The sequence below is a fragment of the Passer montanus genome, unplaced genomic scaffold (genome assembly GCF_014805655.1).
Source record: "Passer montanus isolate IOZ18808 unplaced genomic scaffold, ASM1480565v1 scaffold67, whole genome shotgun sequence".
Lineage (NCBI taxonomy): Eukaryota > Metazoa > Chordata > Aves > Passeriformes > Passeridae > Passer > Passer montanus.
Genome location: NW_024371815.1, coordinates 1,043,353 through 1,067,743, shown reverse-complemented (window position 1 = coordinate 1,067,743; position 24,391 = coordinate 1,043,353). Strand labels below are relative to the sequence as shown.

At 40.0% G+C, this 24,391-nt stretch overlaps 1 protein-coding gene across 2 annotated transcripts; it reads left to right on the top strand.

Annotated features, from left to right (window-relative positions):
• The first annotated feature begins 9,050 nt into the window (after positions 1-9,050).
• Positions 9,051-11,660, top strand: CYTL1 (cytokine like 1). Of its 2 annotated transcripts, none has more exons than XM_039728907.1 (4): positions 9,051-9,255; positions 9,365-9,409; positions 10,778-10,906; positions 11,092-11,660. In XM_039728907.1, exons 1-4 carry the CDS (start codon positions 9,115-9,117, stop codon positions 11,173-11,175), a joined length of 399 nt encoding a protein of 132 aa, XP_039584841.1. In that variant the 5' UTR covers positions 9,051-9,114; the 3' UTR covers positions 11,176-11,660. The 2 variants fall into 2 exon arrangements, with proteins under 2 accessions (XP_039584841.1, XP_039584840.1); XM_039728906.1 differs by having other exon boundaries at positions 9,051-9,258; positions 11,092-11,659.
• The last annotated feature ends 12,731 nt before the right edge of the window (positions 11,661-24,391 follow it).

Here is a 24,391-nt window from a genome sequence, read left to right as displayed (position 1 = left end):
CACTCCATGCAGTCTGAACTCATCCTCCACAGCTATGGGTGGACAAAAGTGGCCAATATGCCACATGAGCAGACCCCTGCATTTGTACCAGCACTAATATCTCCTTGTCCCTGCTGGCTGTAACTCCTCTGGCACATCCTAAGATTAAAGTCACCTATTTCATGGCAATTCTAATGAGTGACTAATATTTATCCCATGATTAATGAGCAAGTATGTAGTAATTAACTTAGCACCTTTTTTTTTTGCATCCTCAATAGTCAACATATAATGAGTTCTTGCACTACTGTATAAATTTTATGTGAAATCTCACAGATAAACACATAGTGTTATTGGATTTGATTTTTTCCATTAATCCAGTCTCTAGCTATCTGCTTTTTATTTCTGATCATTTATGTTGATACAGTTTACATTAGGTTTACATTAGATCAGTGAAAGGGTATATGGTAATACTTGCCACAAGTAATTAATATAGTGATTAATAAAGATTATTAATCTATTTTAATATAGATTAAAAATGTGGTTAATATGGATTAAAACTTCAGATGTGTGTCTTTGTGTTACCAGGAAGTCATTATTTCACACAAGCTGCTTGGTTACAAGGTGATGAGTACATTAAGTCTGGATAATTTAAGATAAACAGACATGGTTTTCCTTTAGTATTTCCTCAAGATTACTGGGGAATTGGGAATGTTCTTTCTCTCTTGTGCACTCACACATGCTTTTACCCTTTCTGGGCTACTTATTTGAGAAACAAAGAATATTTAAATTGTTCCTGCAGACTTTGGGTGACTTCACTTTTGTGTATTCTATATATATGTATATCAGAAGGACACTTTACATTTCAAAAGCAACAGTTCTCAGTTTTTTGAAGCCAGCTGCTTATTTCAAGAAAGCTTCTCATTTGCAAGGGTAACCTCAGCTCTCAGCAAGAGAGATCACTGTAGTGATATAACTAACTCTCATTGCTGATAAGATTGCTTTCTGCCCAAATGCAGTTTGCCTAGTTTTCAGCTTGGGAAACTTTAAATTCTCCAGTGACTTTGCCAGCTAGACGACAGCATCAGAGTGTGAATCACACCATTTCAATGGGCTGATTGTGAAATAAATATGAACAGCAACAGCAGGGGGTAGCTTTTCTTTAGCAGTCACAATTTCCTTTTCACTATATGCCCTTAAAATGCCCAGGCAGACCATTAGCAGAGAGGAAGATTGATAGAATCACATTTACATCTTAAATCAAGCCAAGTTCTCTCTTCCCCAGCCACAACCCTTCTAAAACATCAAACAAACAAACGAAACAAGAAAAGCTGCAGCCAAATAGAAAGGAGGGAAATAAATGTTAATTTGATTAGCCTTCCAATGGAAATTAGCTTAAATGATCCAAAATTAAAAGTATAGATGTTTAAGACTTTGGCTAGTTCTACACATGAAAGATATAGTGCTCCAACTAGAGTGACTCTTCAGCCAAAATATTTCCTTGTGCCATCCCTCAGTGCTTTCCTCACTACATTACCCAGCTGTAATGTGGTCTCACTTTTGTGTCACTACTTCTTGTTTCTTTTGGGAATTATTATAAACCAAAAGTTTATAAAACTGTGAGAGTAAGTAAGCACTTCTGCTGAGGAAGGCTCCTGAGCCAGCCTTGGCTCTGCCACCACCCAGGTGGTGACCATGAACACACATCCCTGGCCTGGCACCAGCTGCCCTGGGCTCCCCATGCCCCTGCTTGTCCCAGGGCTGGGTTAACCCAATGCTGGGCACTCCCTGGGAAGCTGCCTGGGAACAGCCCTGCAGGCAGGAGGGGCCTGTCCAGCACCTCATCCTTGCAAATGTTCTCAAAACTACCTGTGAGGATGACAGGGCAATCTCCAGGTGTAGGCAAGACCCACCTCAAGCTACAGACTTATTCTCATAGCAAACTATCAACTGTACCATGTATGTATGCAGCTACACTCCATTGTTCTGGTTTGAAAGCAAAACCAGTGAGAGACTCCAAGTCAGAAATACAATTTATTAGCAAAAGAAAACCTAAATACATGCAATAATGCAAAATAAAAACCACTGACAAAGTCAGAATACAGCCTGACACCCTGTTGGTCAGGATGCTGCTAGCACTCCAGTTGGATTGGTGGGTGCAGTCCTCCTGGAGTGCCAGATGTGGTTCTGTTGGAGCAGGGATCCTGTAGAAAGGGTGTAGTCTTCCTCGGAAGATCCAGTGGAGAAGACAGCTGTTCCTCTGGGAATCCAGTGGAAAGACTGACTGTTCTGTCCCAAATCCCAGATGATATCCAGGTGGGGATGCTTGGCTCCTCCCCCCTGGGCAGAGCATCTCACAGTGGGCTGTTATCATTCTGTGAGTCATGGGGTGGGTCCAATAAACAGAAATGACTCCCAGAAGGAGTTATCTCTGAGTCATAAGGATAAGGAAAAAACAATGCCCCTCCTGGTTTCAGCAGCTCTTGAGGATGGAAATAGAATACATCTTAACATTGTAACCTAGGACAATCTTCAACTCATTCTTTCCTTCATCATCCAACTAAAACAAAACCAGTCTAAAACCATACTTGTAGGGACACTTAGTCATCTGGGAACACATGTAATATGTGATTCAGAAGCAGAAGGAGATCCTTTTTCTGGTTTATTTTTATCAAAAGAATTTAAAACAGAAAAGTTGTTCAAGTTTAGGTGGCAATTACATCTGAAACACAGTCTGTTGTTAACACCAGCTTCTGACATTGTCTGGTATTTATTTTTTCTTTGTTTCAAGGCAAGCTGACAGAACAAAATTACTATGTTTATGGATTTTTTTAAATAAAATGAACCTCCACTCATTTTCATCATTTCTGGATATTAGCAAGTAGAGTAGATCCTCAACTATCCCCCACTATTTTATACATTTGTATTCTTTAGAAGAGTATTTTAGCTGTACAAGGTATTTGTCACATCATTTGGTTTCAAGGGACTGACAAAGCTCTGAATCTGTGTTGTGTCACCAGCTCACAGGACTCCAAAGGTATTGCTCTGTGAGAAACAAGAAATAATGTGACTGGTTTACTCTTACTTTGGCTTCAGGGCTTTTGTGCTACTAAGGCCAGTGAACTGAACACAAGTTTTAATCTAAAGTGAGAATGTGGATCCACAGGAGTCTGTGCCTTGTGTTACTGATTTCAGAGATGGCAGGATTTCTTCCACTATTCTTAGTAATAAAACTTGAAAAGATGTGTACAGGAAGAAAGCAGAACTGGGAAGACATGATGTATTGTGTGACTTGTACCTTGCCTTCTCAGCCAGCTGAGATGAGAATTTATGTTACCTTGCAATTGCTCGAAGTACTGTTGTTTGTATCCAGAAATACACACAACAACCCAAGCTATGACATTTGCAGTTTTCTAGGCAAGAATAAGTAGAAAACTGTGCCTGCTAGCATGCTAAGTAGCTACTAAAAAGCTCTTGTGTAGGCAGTAGTTCAGCAAAGCCCCTTTGGATTCTTGTTTGGCTTGGACTGGATTGTTATACAGAGCTGCACTTTCAGTCTCATCAATTTTTTCTTTCAGTGACATAATTCTTCTGAAAGGTGCTGGAATACCAGTCCTAAAAATTACAGTCCTTCATCTCCTTGCATATTAACCACAGTGTAGACAAGAGCTCCTTGGAGGGACAGCAGAGAGCTTAGACCTTGCATTTTTCAACATTTGAATTCCCCAGGGGGCTTGTATCAGGGACAAATTTGGTAGATGAATACATTTATTTATATCACCTCCAGTACACTCCTTGGTGGCTGACATAATTTTTCATCATGAGGGTAATCAGGGAGGGTGGGAAGCTGACCAGCAATGATAAGACCTGGAGCTATCTGCCACATTTGCATGTCAGAGAGAGAGAGAGAGAGAGAGGGAAGGATGGAAGGCAAGGCACAGCAGGAAGGCATGAATAACTTGAAATACTGCTGCTGTAAACATGAGCAAGGCTCCCTCCTTGAAACCCTGCTATTGTAACCCTGACTGCAGTGTTAATAAAGAATGGCGTTACCTTGGGGTAACTCATACAGGAGTGGTCTCAAAGCCCAGGCAGGGTCCAGACAAGGCACTAGTGTGCTACTGGGACAAGGCAGCTCTGCCTGTGCCCATGCCCAGGGAGGGAGTCAGGCTGAAAGCACCACTGTTATTTCACTGGAGAGGTCTGCAAGTTACTCCAAGCTAAAATTGACTTTTCTTAGCAAGGCGGTGAAGGCTTAAGCCTCTAAATCCTGCATTACTTGAATCAATACGCCTTGCAGTCACTGAAAAGAGTATCCCTGACAAGGCTAAACCACATAATCTCCCGTCTCCCTGGTGCTGATGGCCGAGTTCCCACAGTGTCTGTGGGAAATACCATTATCCCCATTATGGAGACAGCAGTCAGGACAGACACAAGCCAGGCTATGCCTGCACTGCAGTGACAGACAGACACTCGTGTGCACATCTCTGTGCTGTCCTGGGCTCCGCCATCCTCCAGAGCACCGTGTGCCCTCTGGGTGCAGGACACTGCTGCTGCCCCAGCCCCTGCTCTGCTCCAAAGGCAGGTTGGACACTGCCTGCAGAGAGGCTGGTCAGCACAGACAGTGCAAATTATTTGGTAACTGGTCTGAGGCAGCACAGGGAAATTATTCCTGTTCCCCAGCTCTGCTGGGCTGTCCTGTCTCTGTCCTGGACCACAGGACTCCCAATTTCCATATGTTTTTCTTCAGGGAAAGTACCCAGTGACAGGCTTGTGCTAGCAAGACTAACAGATTTCAGAACATTTAATTTCTTTTTCTTACCCAGATGACTGTACCTGCTTCTATAATTATTTTATGTAAGAACAGGCTATTGAGCAACAGCATTAGTTTCCTCAATATATATGCAAATTTTTAAAAATAACAACAACAAGAAAGAAAAAAGAAGCCTGTACTATTGAGTAAGCAAAAAGGACTTTTGCTTAATTATCATGGGGAAATGGCCTTGCAGCAGAGACAGCTCTGAGATCCTGCCTGCCTTGTCCATTGCTCATGGCTTGGCCAAACCACACAGATCACCAGCAGAACCTTACTGCTATCAAGGATGAGAAAATAAAACAAAACATATGGGATTAACTCCAGCTTCAAATGCAGTCACACAGTGCTGCCACATCAAGTTTTCCTCTGTGCCAGGAAATGCCAGCATTGTGCCCCAGCACCCCAGACTCAGGGCAATGTGTGAGGATGCACAACCTCTGCACTGAATTCCAGCTGATGTGTACAGAAAAATTCAGCAAAGTGTACTGTTGCACGGCAAGGAAAAACATGACAAACAGATGAGACCTTAATCAAGAGGCTGCCAGAAAGTCTTATCCTGAGCTGGAAGCTTGCAGAGCAGTTCAGCCCTGCTCTGAAGCAAGAAGTGGCACCTTCACCACTGCAAACAGCTGAGTCACTTTGGGCTTTGAGGTGCTGCTGAAATACACAGGGCTTTCTCTGTTTTGCTGTTTTTATGTTTTACCTTTCCTATTTTTCAATATAATCAGAAACTCATTTCATGAGGTGTCTTGTGACAGGCTCCAACTATTTTAAAATCAACATTTTCATTAAGCAGGTGGAGTTTGGTATTAAGAAATCAGTGACTTGCAAGGGCTTTTATCAAAAGTTGGCGGACACCCTGGTAGACTGCTCAAACATGGGAGGAATTTCTGGCTGCATAGTGAGTCCCTAGGCTTTTAGAAAAATATTATTGTTTGAGTTTTCAGTAAATTGGAAGCAAAAAGACAACATAGTCGAATTTTTCTTTTAATAAAGGTATGTCATTTTTATTAAAAATGTTATGCCATTGTAGGCGTCTAAGTTTCTTCTCAGCCCATGTGTTTGCTTTTTCTATGGAATATTCCTGATATAACAGTAAATAAATACACTGTGAAGAGCACTCAGAGATGTAGACATCATCAGCCTGAAGAGTTAATGCAAAATTGTGAGAGTGGTCCCAAGCCCTTGAAGCCCCATGCTCACTGAAAGGAAGAGCATGATAAAGATGTGTCTGTGCTGGAGATATCCACAGAGTGATGGTTATAACAAATATGGAGACACTGACTGACTCTTGTTCTCCCTCTTAATGCCAGCCTGAGCATTGTCCCACAGACTGGAAGGGCTGTAAATAGCAGCTTCTCCATAGAGGCAATCCTTAGGCAAAATTTGACTATAATATATTTTGATCCTTTCCCCCTTCCCCTCCTGTAGCTCTAAATTCTATTTCCATGTCCATTTTGAATATTGCCTCTAAGAGGCTATTAGCCTTTGTGAAGAACAGCTTGTGTTTCCCTGTTAAAGACCTTCTCTGCCCAAGGCAGGGAATGGACTAGAATTAATAAGTGGCTTTGCATAAGAGACTGGATAAAAACAGTCACTGAAAAGATTCTGGAGTTTCAAGGGCTGTGGTAGCTGTGTGTCTGGCTCACAGTCGTGCCAGGTGCCTCAGACTGAAAGGACTCCCAGTGCATGGTGTCACTTGCAAGTTCTCCTGAAGTCACCACTGAGCTTCTTAGGGAAAGAAGAAATTATTTACTCATACCTGGACCATAAATTGAATTAACTCAGAGATCAAGGATAATCTTGATGAGCTACAAATAGAAATAACTGAGAAGAAAGTATTTGTCATTGTTTAACTGAATTGCAGATTCTGCATGCTGAGATAGGCAGTAGTGCTGATGAGATACTGGATATTGGAAAATACACATTTGGGTCAGAGTCAACTATGCAAGTAAATCTGGCCCAAGGAAGAGATGTGGGTGAGAAAATTAAACTCCAGTACTTTGTGATTTTCAGGGGAAGAAAAACCCTGTACTCTTTCTGAGGGTAGCTGAGCAAAAACCTCACAGCAAATTATCTCACCAATTTTTCTCTTTCACAAAATAGCTATTTGGGGTGGGGCTTTGTTGTGTTTTTCTTGTTGTTGTTTGGGGGGGGTTGTTTGGTGTTTTGTTGTTGTTCTTGTTGGTTGTTGTTTTGTTGGTTTTGGTTGTTGGTTGTTTGTTTTGGTTTGATTTTGATTGTATGGTTTGGTTTTTTTGGTGGTTTTGGTTTGATTGGGTTTTGTGGGTTGTTTGGTGGGGGTTTTTTGTGGTTTTTTTTGGTTGGTTTGTTGGTTGGTTGGCTTTTTTGTTTTAAATTTGATTAAGTGTTTTGGTGAAGACTGGATCCAGCCTTTTCTTTCCTAAGTCATCCTTGGCAGCAGCTGGGTTGCTGACTTGTAGTACTGGGAGACCATTTTATGCTGTTCAGAAAACTGCTGTTCTGGCAGAGCAACTGCATTTTAGCAGCTTGCCAAACATGGCTGTGATAGAAGGATAATATTTCACTCCTACCTTCAGCTATTCTTTACAGCAGTGAGATGGTGATTAAGAGTCTGTTTCTTCACTAGCAAGACTCCCAGTCAGAGGGATCCTTTCCTTGGACGTGCACCAGGTTGTCCAAGGCTTCCTGTTTCCCTCTGGCCTCTTCACTGACTTGCCCAGGCAACTCTTCCCAAAAATAGGATACAGTAGTCCTAAAACACCCACAACCAGGACTCCCAACTTTTCTTTCTTCTCCAAGGACCTACCACTTTAACATTCAGGAGCACATGCTGTTACTAAAGCAACTTTTCTTTATTAAGGCAAAGTGCATAACGAGACAGTAGCACACAGCCCTGTTCTCCTATTTTCCCCCAGGTGTTATGGTGCATTTAACTCAGAGTTCTCTCCAACATATAGAGTATGCCTTTTTCTTCAAAACTAGTTTTCCCACCTTAAAATGAATCTTCCTCGTGTACTACAATGGGAGGGGACAGCACTACTTCATCAGATACTTTTTTGTTTTCATCAATACCTTATTAAAATCTGAATTTAAAAATTTGGGGGTGGCATAACTTTCAAAATAACCAGTTCTTCATTCAAGAGTACCTCCATTTTACAGGACAACTGACATATAAAACAACATATGTTCAGCTTCAGGGTTGTATCCCAGCATCTGGATTTCTCAGCTCTGTCTGGCATCTAAGAAAAAAGCCCCATAAATTCAACCCAGCCCACAAAGCAAAATAACTGTTATACTTTTATCAAAGCCATATAGAGATGTATTCACTTTGCTTGAGACTATGAATATGTAAATACATTGGTCTTCCCAAGCAGCCATCACAAGCACTATTGTTTTGACTGACAAATTGTGAATAATAGAATCATAGAATGGCTTGTTTTGGGAGCATCTTTAAAAATCATCTCATTCCAACCACACTGTCATGGATGGGGACACCTTCCACTGGACCAGGTTGAGAGCACAGTCCAACCCAGCCTTCAACACTTCTGCAGATGGGGCACACACAAATTCTAGAGGCATCCTGTTCCAGTGCCTCACCAACTTCACAGGAAAGAATTTCTTCCTCATATCTAGCCTAAACCTACTCTTTTTCAGTTTGAAGCCATTCCTTGTCATGTCACTACCTGTTCTTGTAAAAAGTTCCTCTCTATATTTCTTGTAGGCTTCCTTCAAGTACTGGAAGGTGGCAATTAGGTCATCCTGACATTTCTCCAGGCAGAACAATCCCAATTCTGTTAGCCTTTCCTCTTAGGAGAGCTGATCCATCCCTTTAATCAACTGGATGGCCTCCTGTGGACTCACTGCAACAAGTCCATGTCGTTCCTGTGCTGGGGAAGTTTGCTTTTTGGAAGGATTTCTCTCTATCTGCAGCCTATGTAGTCCCACAGTTCAGGGAAGAGACAGGCTAGGGCCTGTGACACTTTGAGAACCCTGTGCTTTTCCTTACACATATTTCTGTTGCTCATGATGCTCACTGGGTTGTTTTCTCTCTGGAATGAAAAGAGCCAGTGGTGTTTGTTTGTGTTACCCTCATTCCCTCTTTCCCTGCTCTGGGCAGGAAAGCTCTTGCAGCTCTGCCTCATAGGCTGGCAGGAAATTTAAGACGGCAGCAAGCTGCTGCTCAGACCACCCCCAGACTTTTCTTCCTGTTCATGCAGGAGACTATTTAATTGAGAGCTGATTTGTCCAGCTTACTCACTGATGCTCAGCAGCACCCACCTAACCAGCGGGAGTGATTTTTTCCCTCCCTTCCTCCTCTTTTGGACACACTGCCCACGATGAAGATGCTGCTGCTCCTGGTTGCTCTGCTCTCTGCTGCCCTGCTAGCCACCGCTGCCCCTCCGACCTGCTACTCCAGGGTGCTCTCTCTGAGCAAGGAAATCACACAGTCCTTTAAGGAGCTGCAGACCTCCAAGACTGTGGTGAGTCCACCTAAAAACTGCTCCTGCACAGACACTGCAGGTCGCCACTTTTGACGGAGATTTCTCTCAAAACAAAATCACGACAAGTCTTTCCTCCTTCCCACAGGACTCATGTGTGAGGACGCTGCCCAGGCTGTACTTGGACATACACGTAAGTTTGCACACTTCCTTCTTACTGTTGTGCAGGAAAAGCAGCTAATGAAAAGGGAGAATAACTCTTAATATTATACCCCAGAGGAGTGCTTTAAAAGGATTTTTTTTAAAGTTTAATTAAATGGATAGATGAGTGAAAAAAAAAAAGTCAGTGTGAACCTTATTAAAATCCCAATGGACTTTCTGAGATTTTACTTGATTAAAAATTTTAAAATTAGGAAATCAGTGTTTTTAAATTATTACCATATGCACACAATTAATTTACTGTGACAGAGCCTTTTCAGAAGTTAAATAAGTGCAACAAAACTTTGAGTAATAGTGTAAAAGAAAAAATTTAGAAATAACTTTCTTTAACTTTCTTCACTTAATAAATCTACTTCATTTTACATTCTGAGTGATTTTTGGCATTTAGCTTTAATAAAAAGCAGTGCAGGAATACCTTGCTGTCTTTTTCTCTTTTAAGGAGCTACTTGATGAATACAGAAATAAATTGTGCCTGAGGTTATGGAAGTGTGATACTGAATAAAAAAAGCAATAATTGCCTCCCAGCTAAGAAAAAATAATCTGCACACACAGTTATTGTCCTAGTGTTCTGCAGTGGGATATTTGATATGTTTTGCTTCTTTTTCCAGTGTTCAGCAGAGTAGATAAAAATTAGAAAATATCAGACAAAACAAATTTCTGACACATTTTTCTATAAGCAACTACACCAAGTTTTGTAATTCAGGACATTCTAGATCCCATTTTCAGAGCTGCCAATATCTCACATCATGACAAAGACCAAGGAATATGATTCAAGTACCTCAGTTTCCCTGGCTTTAAAGCAAAAACTGGGATATTTATTTACCTGCTTCACAAGGATGTTGTTAAATTCATGTTGTCTGTGTTTTATTTTGATAGCACAAAGTCTGAGTTAAAAATTACTTCAAAAAATCAGGACAGGTCACAGCTTCTCCTGTTGTACAGGAATAGCGGAATCAGATCTGTGAGATCTTGATAATCTCTTCATCTGCTAAATCATGTGCTCTCTAAAAAGTGAGAGACTGCACCTATTCTGTAGAATACTCCACCTACTGTGGGAGCAGATTTGATTGTATTGGTGCTGTTGCCTCCTAAAGCATGTGAGAAATTAGCTGGCAGATTAACACTGTACATATATGATTTTCCAAGCACTTATTTGGACCAAACATCTTTGTTATGAAATACTGGTGATTGGTTTGCCTGACTGAAGGTTGCATAGATTACATGTACACAGAGGTAGGAATTCAAGGTTGTCACACAGCAGTAAAAATTTTGGAAGTGGTGGGCGAGGAACATAAATCCGTGTTTGTTCAGGGTTACACAGACCTCTTTTCGTGCTTTGCAGAATTACTGTGTCTTGGCAAAACTCCGTGACTTTGTGGCCTACCCTGGGTGTGACAGAGTGGTTGAAGTGAATGAGCTGAAGGAAAAAGCCCGGAGCCTGTACACCATCTTGATCTCCTACTGCAGAAGGGTAGGTCAAGATGCATCAACAGGGGCAGAGTCCCTGCTTTTAGCCCTGCCTGTTTCCACACTATCCCCTGACCACCAAAACTGGATCAGGCCCAAGTTTCTCTCACTGTGCTGTCTTTTGCCTTCTTCCCTTCTTCTTTGTAAATCTTACCTTTTTTTTTTTTTTTTTTTTTTCTGTTTCTCTAGGACCTGGTGTTCCTCACTGATGACTGTAATGCTCTGGAAATTCCTATTTCACCTCCCATTGAACACTCCATCGCTGAGAGCTAAAAGACAGTTAACCCAAAATTTAGACCTGGGAAAGTTTCAAGGAGACCAAAAGTCAAAACATGTATATGCACTCTATAACATTAACAACTAAGATATTTTTCAAGCACACTAGCAATATAATCTCAGACCTACCCATTTTTCTCTGCCTTGGCAGGAAATGAATTGCATGCCTTGCATACCTACTGAGCTGCTAGGGAACCTACCATTAGGGAGCAGTTTTTCGTTTGGCAAGGTACAATATTTCAGCTTAGCCAAATGTATAAAGTATGTTTTGTTTAAACATCAGAAACTAGATTTTTTTATTTTTACTCTTTTATGAATAACTTGACTCATATATATGTTCTCTCTTGACTTAGCTGATTTTCTTGTATTAGATGGGCATGGAAGGGACCACATTTGTTTTTCTTAGAATGGCTGATAGAAGAAGAGTAATGCTGTACTGACAGATTTCTCTGCCTGTATAGCTTATATATACATATATATATATATATATATATATATATATATATATATATATATATATATATATATATATATATATATATATATATATATATATATATATATATATATATATATATATATATATATATATATATATATCTTGATAGTTTTTGATGTCAGATTTGTGAGAATAGAGGTGAAAGAAACATGTCTCTGTGGAAAACAAAATAAAAACAGTATTCTAATCCAAGATGCTTGTGTTGCAATATATCTTTCAAGATCAAGCTGAAAGGCATCACTCTTACAAACTTTCTTTTCACAGTCACTTGCAAGTTGTTTTTCCCAGCATAACCTTTGTTTCCATAGCAATGCAAACTTTGTTGTGTCTGCATGCTTTCACCATGCGAAAGTTTCTACTAGTAAAATTTTTCTATACTAGATACAATTTGTTTGCTGAAATTAGTGATTTGTTTTTAATAGTATTTCTGGGTTGCGAGATAAATTTTGAGCCAGAGGCTCAGAAAACCTATTAAAATTTCAGACAGTTTTTTGAGACATAACCTGCATAGTTGAGTCAGTGAGATTAATAAAATTTCCAGACAGTAATTCCAAAGTCATGGGTGTCTTCAGAATGTGCAGCACATGAGCACACATCTTCACAACCAACAGCTCTTTGGTGTCAAGAATAGAAAGCATATTCCCCATATTCCTGGAAGTAGCTGCTGTTACCTCAGACAATCCCTTCCTTCCCCCCAGTGTAACTAATTCCTCTCTCTCCAGAACAGAATTTTTTGACCATTCATCTACAACACTGCCGGCCCTGGTGACTTTGTCAGTGGTCTCACCACGTTTTATAAAAGCCCCATCTTCTATAACTGGGTGTTTACACAAAAATCACAGCTGCTCTACTTGACATCCTGATGGTACAAATCAACGTTTGACAACTGTTCTGTAAATAAGTGAATAATAAGATTAATTCAAAGCAAAAAGGGTGTTGCTTTGGAAAGGGTTTTTTCCTTCATTATAGAATCACCTTGTTTTGTTGAAACTACTAGTCTGATTTTAGCAATGGAAAATTTGACTGTGCCTTTGAGTCATAGAATAAGGGTGGGAAAATCTGACACCAGGAGAGGTACAGGAGGAAGAAGTAAATGAGGGCTTTTCTTTCCAGTTTGTTTCAATTCTAAGAGCACATTCAAGGAAAGTGCCTATCAGACTTTGTAGTTCCTCCTTGAAGTCCTCATGTGCTAACCCTAATAGTCCTTTAGATGAGCCATTCTGCCCACAGTGTTTTCACTCCAGTGTCTCTACAAGCATCTTGTAGAGACAGTAGCAACTCAGCAATCTAATCCAGTACCAGGCTGAACTCAAAAACGTGCAACAGCTCAGATGGTCCTACTATCAGGAAAATCTTTGCTTAGTTTGCCTTTCAGAACCCTTCTCTCCAAGCCAACAGGCTCTGTACAAGATCCAACACACTCTGGAGACACCAATACCTATTTTTCTGCATCACCTGGACATGCCCAAGGCAAACTCCTTCCACAACAGCCATATTCTGCAATAAAGGCACCTCTTAGCATGCTGGCAGATAGCCTGGTACCCACAGAAGCAGAATGTAAGCACTGGCAGGTCCCTGGATCAAGGAGAATTACAGATTGACTTGAACAGTTTGCTATCAGACTCCACATTCAAATTTTTGCTCCTTCTAACCAGGGAGTGAGACCCCTCCCAGCTTCCTTCCTTCCTGGGGAAGCAAGAAGTGCTGGGATAACATCAAGTTCTATCCACTTCCATAAAATTACCAAAACCACACCACAGACTCTGTTTTTCATATCTTCATACAAAGCCAGCCATGGATGAACCCTGCAAGAAAATGTGGTACAGTCACCACAGCCCATGGTGCTTACAAAGCTAACTCAGGGACTGGACAGTACACATGTTTGGAAACTGGCAGCAGAAGCTGTTAATATTTTGGCTGTTTTTTCCACCTCCAGATGTCACAGGTTTTAAAGACTGGCCTGTTGTAAAGCTTGTATTGTCACTTGGCAAGCAAACTGCAGAGCAAGATGTGTTTCCTCTCCTGCAGAAGCCCACAACACAGTGCCTTGGGTAAGCATGCCAGTAACTGTGGCACTTTGCCCCTGCTGCTTTCCTGTCCCAGGGACACACACTCTCTGAAATTGAGTGTTTGATGAGGATTTTCTCATGGATCTTCTCAAAACTCCTCTTTTTTCTTTATTGAGGATAATAAGCCTTCCCTAGACATGCTGATGAAACTTGTGATCCTAACTCCAGATTTTTGCTGTGATGCTCCTGTTCCATCAACCATCTTCCAAGTATATTTTCACCCGTTTCAGGCTGATTACTTCTGTGAAGAAAATGTAACCAAATTTATTTAGTACTAAATATCTTGCAAGAAGTCTTTGGAATTGGAAACACAATAGAAATAATTGTTTTATTTGCACTGTTTTTGTTAGTGGCTTTAGCTTTTTCATGACTGACAGGGACACACTCTGCAGTACACTCAGCATGGCTGCTTACCAACAGCTCTGTTCTGCACTGGTACATCCTTGCTCTGAAGAAGCTGCAAAGAGCAAGTTGGTGCTTTGGGCACTGTACAAACTTGAATGGACTTTAAAAGCCAATCCCCATTTGCAGATGTTATATGTTTGATTCCCAGAATCAGCTTTTTCGGGTCGTTGGTGGGCTTTTACAAGTATATTCCCTATGGCTTATGCTGTGACTCTCTCTACATCTCATATGACATTTTTAATGGAAAGTGTACTGAGAGCAAAGCTATGCTCTTTCAGTTCACAGTAACCTCCTGTCATTCAGACTGTCTTAATAAGATTTGTGATTAGATGAAACCATTTTATGAACAATGTATTTTTCCAGGTTTTCACAGTCCAGGGACAAAAAAACCCACAAAAACAAACAAAAAAAAACCCCAAAAAGCACTGATAAAGATATATAATACGTTTGTAATTTGGCAACAAAACATCCACCCCTCCCTTTCAGTACAACATTAAGTTTATCAACTTTTTAAGTCACCAGGTAGATAAGGAGCAGTGGAACCATTCATGCAGCTGAGCATTTATTCCTGCAACAGAGCAGCCCAGACTCATTAGGGCTCTGGCCAACAAGGGAGGCTGTGGAGGGATTAAGAAGGACATGTTTGTTGTAATGTGCCAACTGGCTTCTTGCCTAGTTATTGCAGAATCTTACTATAAGCACATCATTAAGAAACTGCACTCAGTTTGTACAGTGATTAGGGAAGAACTGTAGAAAGACAAAGCATCTGTTCTGTTTTCTTTCTTGTTGAAGGAGGTTTGTTGGAAGGAGCAGTCAGCCCTAGGAATAGGTTTTGTTTTGCAGATTTCTCTGGCTCTACAAGAAGCCTCACTAAAGACCTGCCTTAGGAGTGCTAAACTCTCCCTTATATTATATAGAGTCACAAGATCTTGGGTACTGTCTTTGCAAAACTATTAAAAATATCAATTTCTAATTTTGAAAAAAATTCATAGATCAATTTTACTGGAACCAGCTCCTTTCCCTTTTCTTTTTTTTTTTCCAGTCATATTGTCTTTCCTTAAATAGGCACTCTGATCACTTAAATCCTCATACACTGGGTTTTGTGAATTCAGGAAGGATGGAAGACTTCAAACAAATAATTAGGTCATTCAAGGTGATGAAGTTCCACTGGAGAGCATGTGATTTGCTAGTAATTAAAGTGGTACAAATATTAGGGGGTTTTTGTTTTGTTTGGTTTGGTTTTGGTTTGGTTTTTTGGGGTTTTTTAATATTTTTGGTGGCAGGGGGGCGTTGTTTTGGTTGGGGGTTTTTTTGTTATGAAAAGGGAAAGTATTAATGCAGCATTGAGGAGGAATCTGACCTTTTAGGCTGTACACTTTGAGCAGAGCATTGCTTTGTCCAAACAGCACATTTGGGAGTGCCCATTTGTCCATTGCACCATTTTCAATGCCTGAGGTGTTTGCAGGTTGCCTTAATAAGATTCTGACCTAGATTTTCCAAAAATTTGCTACAATGCTAAATCTGGTAAATAGTGTTACCTTACAAATGTTTAACCACTGTACTTGGACCACTACTTTTATACACATTAAAATCTTCTCATTTTTGGAGTGTGTGGCAGTGCAAGTGAAAATTACAATGGACAAGCTCCAGCAACTTCATTTGTGCAATCTTTTGGGTTCACAATTTTCTTTTGCTATGGCTAGGAACCCTGTGCCATCCAGAGTAAACAAACCTGTCTGCAAGGGAGCTCTTGGTAACTTAAGTCAAAATTCAGAGACAATGTCCAGAGAAGGGTCATGGTCTTCTTATCAAGGGATTTGTCATAGTCTAAGTTTCCTCAGCATAGGGTAAATGCATATCCTGAAGTGAATAATAAAGCAATGAACAGAAAACCTATCAAAATATTTACTTTTCTAATACAAATAACTATATAGATGTATACCCTGAAATCTTGTGTCATATTTGCAGATCTATAAAGAGGATGTGTTAAGACAGGTAAGAGGATTTTGAAGCCAAACAGATGAAGGGGGAAGAAAAATTTCTCCTAAGATATTTTGCAATAGATTGGAATATATTGGCATTACTTCATTAATATTCAAATCTTACAGAAGAAGAAACCAAAGTCATAGGACAAGAAAGAAACTCAAGGTCTCCTACTGCATCCCTTAAGCCCAAGAACAGCCTGGCTATCATAGGTCTTTTCTGGTAGCAGTTGGCCTGACAGACTGTGTGAAATAGTTGATCTAGAAAGCCCACAGAAGTTCAAATCAATCCGTTCCAGACCCCACTTTTGTTACAAAGTTTTACCAGGAACCCAATTTACCCTCTCAAAATTTAAACCCGTTGCTTTCAAATTTATTCATTACAGAAATGGGGATTGGATTGTTATTTCTTGTCTTCGCAATAGATGTTAGTTGAAAGACTTCCATCTCTCTCTCCCTATTCTCCCTATTCCCTATGCAAATAAAATTATTTCAATCTTTCTTCATTGATCAGAGGTCTAGAAAATACTTCTTGTTGCCTTTCTTTTATCTCTATTCACTTGTTTCCCATCTTTTTTGGAGCACAGTGCCTGACATTAAATATAGACATCCAGATGAGGCTTTATCAATGTCAAGCAGTGTAGAAAGAAAGATTTATTGGTATTGCCATGAAAACAGTATATTACAAAGGAAAAATTATCTCCAAGTATTTGGAGACAATGTCTCACTTTTTTATTTAAAGTTTAAAATTAATATAAAAAGTTAAAGTACAAGTTGTCCTCACTGCTCCATAAAAAAGAAAGCATTTGGGGGAAAACAGATAAACAAAAGCAATGGATAATGAAATACAATGGCTGCTCCTTTTGCTGTGAACACTTGCGTTCCTAATCAGAGTGGCTGCAGTCAAGTCACTCCTTGGCAATGGTCTCTGGTCCATGCTATCCCCTAGAACACATCCAAAACTTGTTTGGGAGACTGACATCTGCCCCAGGTCAAAACTGTGCTCAGAACTGTTATAACAATTTCCAAGTAGCCAGGCATGCTTCAATACCTGGAATGCTCCTAGCACTGAGCAAATAAATAACTGATTTTGGAGCACAGTGTTACAATTGTTCTCCTGGGAAGAGCTGTGCTTTTCAAATTGTTAGTGCATTTCATATTATTATTGAGTTCAAACACAAACCCTGAAGTAGTGAAGGGAACAGACCCCAGATCTTCCCAGTCTCCTGGTGACTTTGTCACTGGATAAGCACCAATAAAGATAAATGAGTTAGAATGGTGCTACTCCTACCGAGAGATAGAGGGAAGCAAGAATGTCATTTTGAGGAAATCAAGGTCAGACAGAACACTAATGACTTAGAAAGGAAAAAAATGTTATTTGAACATCACAACCTTTTTTGTTTGTTTGTTTTTCACTGTTTAATACAGAGGGATCTTTTTCTGCACTTGCAGAATTAAAACTTTTTTTTCCCACTGTGAGTTCACTGAGGTCCTTAAGTGCTTGGCTGTTCCTGTCTTCTTATGACAGCTAGACAGTCAGGAGATGTGGACTTGGAAAGCATGTTGTTTATCAAAAATTTTTCCTTGATCAGAATACAGAGGCCAGGTCAAGGAAGAAAAGAAATACACTGAGAATCTTCTATAGCCTCCCTCTTCTAGTGAATAGGTCACTAGCCGTACATCCAAGAATTTTTTGCATTTGATGCCCCAAAGCAGAACAATCTGTCTCTTAGTTGCTGTGAAGTATACTGCTTCCCTTAGTGTCCTCCTCTGAAATTTTAATAACGACCCATAATTGATTTTTAAAATAATTTTTTTGCAAACTCAGTCCTTGACTAAAACATGTCCTGAGCACCTTTTGTTCAGCCTTTACACTCATCAGATTGTACAGCCTGGGCCTGACCCACGTCCAGCTGGTGCAGTTCAGAGCTGGGGAAGCCATACCTTTCTTCACCTCCTTCTTTCATTCCCTTCAACCACTACAGTCTCATTTGCATTAAGTATCTGAGTGTGTAATGATGAAGAAGTCCCAGGACCCTCTCCTAGCCCTAGAGCACCCAGCTGTGTGTTCTGAGCTTTCCCAAGCTTGTACAGATACTAGGAGAAAGTCTGTGGCCAAATTACTTGGAGCATGGGGTACATAGGTCATCCCTGAAATCTTCTGCATTAAAGCTAAAAGATGCCATGAAGTGATACAAGAGAAAGAAAGAATGATACAGCATCACTGTTTGCAGGAGCAGGATGGCTGGGCAAACTTCCACCGTGGCCACAAAGAGCACACAGAAGGTCAGAGCCACATCTTCCCCCTCTCCCACACCCAATTCACTGCTCAGTACTTGTGAGAACAAATGGGCCCGTCCAACTGCCTGAGATAAATTCGACATAAACCTTGTCATGTTGTCATGACTTACAGAGCCAAAAATTTTCAGCTGATCCTCAAGGTCATTTGGTCATTTTGGCTGAACAGAGAGCGGACAGTGGTGATTGGAATGAAGAAAAACTAGAAAAGAATATCCTGCCTCCTTGGTTTTCTCAAATAAAGATACTTAAATTTCCACAAAACTCTTTTCTTCAATCAGTGCAAATTCATCAGTCTTGCTCCAGTCTCCTGTAATAGCATTTTATCACTTTTGTCCTCATAAAGCAGGCTTATGCATAAGAGAAATTATGCAAATAAAATCATTTCTAATCATCACTGTCTTCAAAGGAGGACAACAAAAAGTTTCAAAGTAATCTATTGATATGGATAATTATACTATTAGGCTTTCTCAGTCATCTCTTCATTCACACAGTAATTGCTTTCAACTTAGAATTTTTTATCAGCATGGCATAAAAATCTGGATAGAGGTGTAGACAGGTGAAGAAAAGATTATAAAGTGTTTTATTTACATTAATTACACTTTATAGTACCTCTGACAACTCAGAAAGAGATTATTAAGTTCAGGCATTGAGGCCTTTAAACAGACAGCTCATTTGGTTATTTAAATGTGGTTTTGAGGATGTGTGTATGAACACTGTAGCACAAACAGCTAGCCTAGAATCAGACAGCAAACTGATGACAGTGACAAAAATAAAACAGATGCCTTTTGAGCTTTCTCCTCCAGCACTTCAGCAGTAACTCCAGCACACCCTCACACCATCTGGGTGTGGCTCACAACCAGTATTTTACATGGCAATCAAATAAATTGCTATTTTATTGTTCTTGGCAAGCTTTTGACCAAAGCTAGGTTTGTGGTCCAAATTTAAAATGTATTATATGTGCCAGTCTGAAGAAATATTTTCCCCATGTTAAAACTATTATCAAGACAAAAAAGGTCAGCCTATTCTCTGTAATACTCTCATAGTGACTTGCATGGGACCCAGGATACTGAAAAACAAAGACCTGTCACAGCAAAATGTACTTTACAAATTGCCTTTTAGAAAGAACAAAATCTAGAATTCAGCAGCAAACAACTTCAGAACAGCCGTGGATTCCTTAAAAAATATTGAAATCCTGAAGAACAATAACAAACTGTTTAAACTAGATCACTAAAAGCACAGTAATTCATTATTAATGTTTTCAAAGGCCAATTCTGCAGCAACACCACTGAGACCATATGATGTGTCTCATACACATGGCATGTTTAGAGTCAGACATCAAGACAGGCTCCACACCTCTTCTCTCTTTTAGCTGGGCAATAAAATGCAATTTCATACAATGCCACTGTACAGCTGATGAAAGTCAAGAGTCCAGTCAGGATCAGGGTTGACAAGTCTTATTAAAAATGAGGAAAATTAATCAACACATACAAGAGGTGTTAACTATGTTATTATAAGTTAGCACTAGTATTTTAAGTGTGATTTGGACTGACTGTAATGATATGTTATTGAGAATTTAGGGTAGAGACCAGATCAAGTAATGGATCCTAGTAAACAGGAAGCTCTAGCAGGCAGCAATATATCCTTTTATGCAACTGTGCAGACTAATCAATACCAGGATTTTACACAAATATGCAGTATAGTTAAGGGATGTTCTGCCATACTGAAATTGCTGTGGGACCTAAAAGAAGACCCCCAGGAGGGGACATACCCACAAACATCCTGTCCTTTCTCCATCACAGAAACCCTGCAGGAGTTGGCACTATGCTAAAACTTATGCAATGAGCACAAAGGGTCTGCACTGATCATAGATTTGTTAAAAAAATCTTTATAGCTTTCTATTACTGCTACTTGAAGCAAGTTGATCTGTTAAGTCGTAAGTAACCCTTGTTCACTTCCTTTTCAATCTGGAAAATGGATGCTGTGTCTCAGCATCTGAGTCATTGAGCTAGACTCAAAAGAAAAAAGCACTGCAGAAAGACTCCTATGAACTTTTGAAACTGAGTGCTACATAAGTTTTAACAGCACATTTGCAGTGAAAACAGTGTAGTTGGCAATAATAACTCACACCTTTCATCTGTTTTTTTCCTTAGCTTGAGCTCACCCTTAAAAGACAGTATGCTGGTTGGTTCAAACAGGTTTTACAATCAGGATTTTGGCATTTCACCATTTTTGCTTTTCATCTGTTAATTTATGACTCAATTCACCAAGTCAGATTGCAAAGTCAGATAACTGCTGGATGGACTGTTTTTGTCTTCTTCACTCCACTTAGCATCATTGATTTTGAAATCTGCCTCTCTACAGCTGACTCAGGGTTTATTATTAACAATAGCCAGACAGATTCTGATGCTACTTGATGTTGAAGATAGCTTTGGATAAATTGGAAGAAGATTGCTGTAATGCAAGAAAACATGAGGATAACTTTGTCTCTGTAAGTCTGGAGTATGGAAAGTCTATTGCCATATTTCATTTCTCTTTGCTGGAAGACACATGAACTCCAAGAGATAAATTTGTCCCAAATGTGCAGAAAACAGTGCAACTCATAAAAACTGAGTTCATTTATCCTTTCAGTCAATTCCCATAAATAAACTCCCAAAAATGTGATTTATTAGTATCCTGTTATATAATGGAAGTTGCAGACTGTAAATCTATTCCCCTTAAACTTACATTCCCTGTGCTCCACACTTTTCAAAGATATTTTGCAAGAGCAAGAGCACCTAAAGGCCTGCATAGGTAATCAAGGAGATCCCGTCAAAACTCAAATATAAAAATAAAGCTCACATGAGGTGACATTGGGGTCATAAGACCCAGGAGGAATATAGAGGCACTGTCTGAGCAATCTGAGACAAGGTTAGGCAAGACAAAGCTCATCCTGAATCTGGCAAGGAATTGTAAGGGGTTCTACAGATCCATGGACCTACATTCTACAGCAGCAGCATGGAGTCACTGCTGGAAGAGCAGGAGGCAAAGCTGGAGGCAAAGGTGCTCACTGCCTTTTTCATTTTCATCTTTACTGGAAAGGTCAGACTTCAGAAATCTCAGGCCTCAGAGACCATTAGGAACATCTGGAGCAAAGAAGACTTGCTCTGGGGGGACAAGAGTTATGTGAGGAACATTTGGAAGATCTGGACCTACCTAAGTCTGTGCAGCATGATGGGTTTCACTTGTGAGTGCTGAGGATTAGTGTCATTGCAAGGCCACTCCCAATTATCTTTGAAAAGTCATGGTATTTGTGGGAGATTTCCAAGGACCAGAAGAAAGCAAAAGTTGTATCTTTGAGTAGGTAAAAAGAATTTGTGGAATTGCAGGTTGGTTGACATAACCTCCATCCCTGAGCAAGTGCCCCTGAAAACTATTTCCAAACACGTAATTGGAAAGTAGGTGATATGGTTGGTTGGGATCTATGAAGGGGAAAATCAAGTTTAGCCAGCCTCACAGACTTCTACAATCAGCTGATGAGAACAGTGGGTGAGAGAATAACAGAGGATTCTGTTTACCTCAACCTCAAAAAGGCTTTCCCATAATATCATCAAAAGAATACTGGCATACAGCCTAGAAAAATAAACAATAAGATGGACTGAAAACTGGATAAATTGCTGGGTTCAAAGGGCTATTATTAGCAGAATGAAATCCAGTTAGAGGCTGAACACTAGTGACATACCTCAAGGGTGATGCTGAGGCCAGCGGTTTTGGTCTGTTGTACAAGGTCCACTCCTGGAGAGGAGCAACCCCAGGCACAGAGCACAGACCAAGAGTCCAGAAAGAATCTGTGTAGAAAAGGACCTGGAAATGCTGATGGACACCAGACTAAACACACACCAACAATTCCTAACTGTGGCTGCAATGCAAAGAGCGCTGCCAACAGCTGGATGGAAGTCATCCTTCCCCTCTGCTTCCCCCACCCACTCCTACTGTGAAGGTGGCCAGACACTGGGACAGGCTGACCAGAGAGATTGAAGAGTTTCTGTCTTTGTGGTTATTTGAAGTGTAACTGGGCAGGGTCCTCAGAAACCTGTTCTAGCTGATTCTGCTTTGAGCATGAGGGGTGAAACAGACTTCCTCCAAATCTGAACCTTTCTGTGATTCTGCAATGACGTCCATGTGTTTTTGCAGGCACATGCTCCTGATGAGCATCTCTAAGGAATATAGGTTAGTGCAGCTTTACCAAAGTTATCTGAAAGGTTTATTCTGTTCTCAGCAGAGAAAGGGCTCCATTAAAAGGTAGTTTATAGAACAGACTCCACCAGTGCAGTTTTTCTTTTAAAACCTTTTCCTCCAAACTAATAGTTTCTCTGACAGAAGGACTAAATATAGAGTTGGTCAAAAGAACAGTTGCAGTAGTCCAATCTATTTAAACAGCTCATGCAGGATTTTCCATTTACAAGAGTTCTTTGTTAATTTTTACACTTGCAAATAGCTTTCTTTTAAGTCCAGCTTGAAATAGCAGAAACAGTTTCTTCTGTCATAGAAGAGAGGAGGGTGGGAAACCTGAATGTTGTCTTTATTTAGAGGATAGACATCTTCCTTGAGAATGGAAAAGCAAACTGAAAACCCCACAATTACTCTTCAAGAGCACAGAGGTGAGTAGCACTTGACAGGGCTCATTCCATGAGTTGCTGCCTTCCCATGCTCGATCTTTTCCCTTTCCCTTCTGTTCTGTGACCACATAGTCAGTGTTAGAAATATTCCTCTAGGATATTAGGATAGACAAAGTCTCAACAAAGAAGAGATTTAAGATATCACAGGCAGAACCACCATCACCTCTTGACAGCATAGGATGATTCTGATGGCCCTAGAGCTCACATTGTATCATTCCCTCAATAAAAGGAACAGTGTGTTGATGTAGTTCCATAGTGAACATAAGAGCTGGATGGCCCACCTAAAAAACCTTGTCTCCAAATGTCACCTGTTGCTACCTTGTTTAATGACTGTGGGCTCAGCTCAACAAATTAGATTGTTATTCATGAAATCTATATTTAAATGTTATGCTGATTTGGAATGGATTTTAAAACACAGCATGGAATGACCTTCTAACTGGATATTACAGAAGAGTTTTGTAGGAAAATGTGTTCTCAGCCAATGTACCAAAGTAAGGTGGGCTTATTTTATTTAATCCCCTTATTAAAACTAATGGTTTATGCTGTTCCAGTAAGAGAATAACAACAGCAAGGTTACGTAAGATGTTCTCCTGAATGATAAGAATCGGTTTGTATCTAGGGAAATCAAAGTCTCTTTTCTCCAAGTACATAAATGTTGAGATCATCCAGGGAGCTGTTAATAAGTCAACATTTATGAATTCTAGAAGTACCTTGTAGACCAATAAATTGGAGGAATTGTGCAACCGAACCATACTTTGCAGATATGTGGGCATGGAAAATGTCATTTTAGTAATTCTTTTGAATTCAAGAGATTAATCCAAAGAGAAAAGTTACCCAGTAACCCAACACTAAACTTTCCAAAGGTTAAACACACAAACACCTTGAACAAGATTGGGTACAAGCATCTCAAGAGTTGTATCACAGTAATAGAAGCTGTCAGAAAAGTGTGGATAAAATTGATACCCTCTGTAAAAGACTAGAAAAAGCTTAAAAATATTTAGACACTATTAGATGTCCTACCATTGAGGAAAAAAGTGTAGGCAAGAAATAAGGTGTTTGCACAACTTATCAAACGGTTTCTGCAATCACCAACAGAGATGAGTCCTGCTGTGCCTATCAAATTTACTTATGGTCTAAACAACATGCCTAGAAAAAAGCTAACAGATGTATTTTCTTCAATTTTAGAAATTTCTGAGATAGCTTTGATTTCTAAAAAGTAGAAATTCTAGCTTTGTATGGTCACATCCAGAAGTACAGGGTAATTCAATGCTGTTACAGTACAACAGTAACAGCTCTTGCTCC

Bases quoted from the DNA above. Each gene is read 5' to 3' on its own strand.
- CYTL1 (XM_039728906.1), top strand. From the start codon at position 9,115: ATGAAGATGCTGCTGCTCCTGGTTGCTCTGCTCTCTGCTGCCCTGCTA. The intron at 9,410-10,777 runs GTAAGTTTGCAC...CGTGCTTTGCAG, and splicing joins GGCTGTACTTGGACATACAC to AATTACTGTGTCTTGGCAAA. The intron at 10,907-11,091 runs GTAGGTCAAGAT...CTGTTTCTCTAG, and splicing joins TGATCTCCTACTGCAGAAGG to GACCTGGTGTTCCTCACTGA.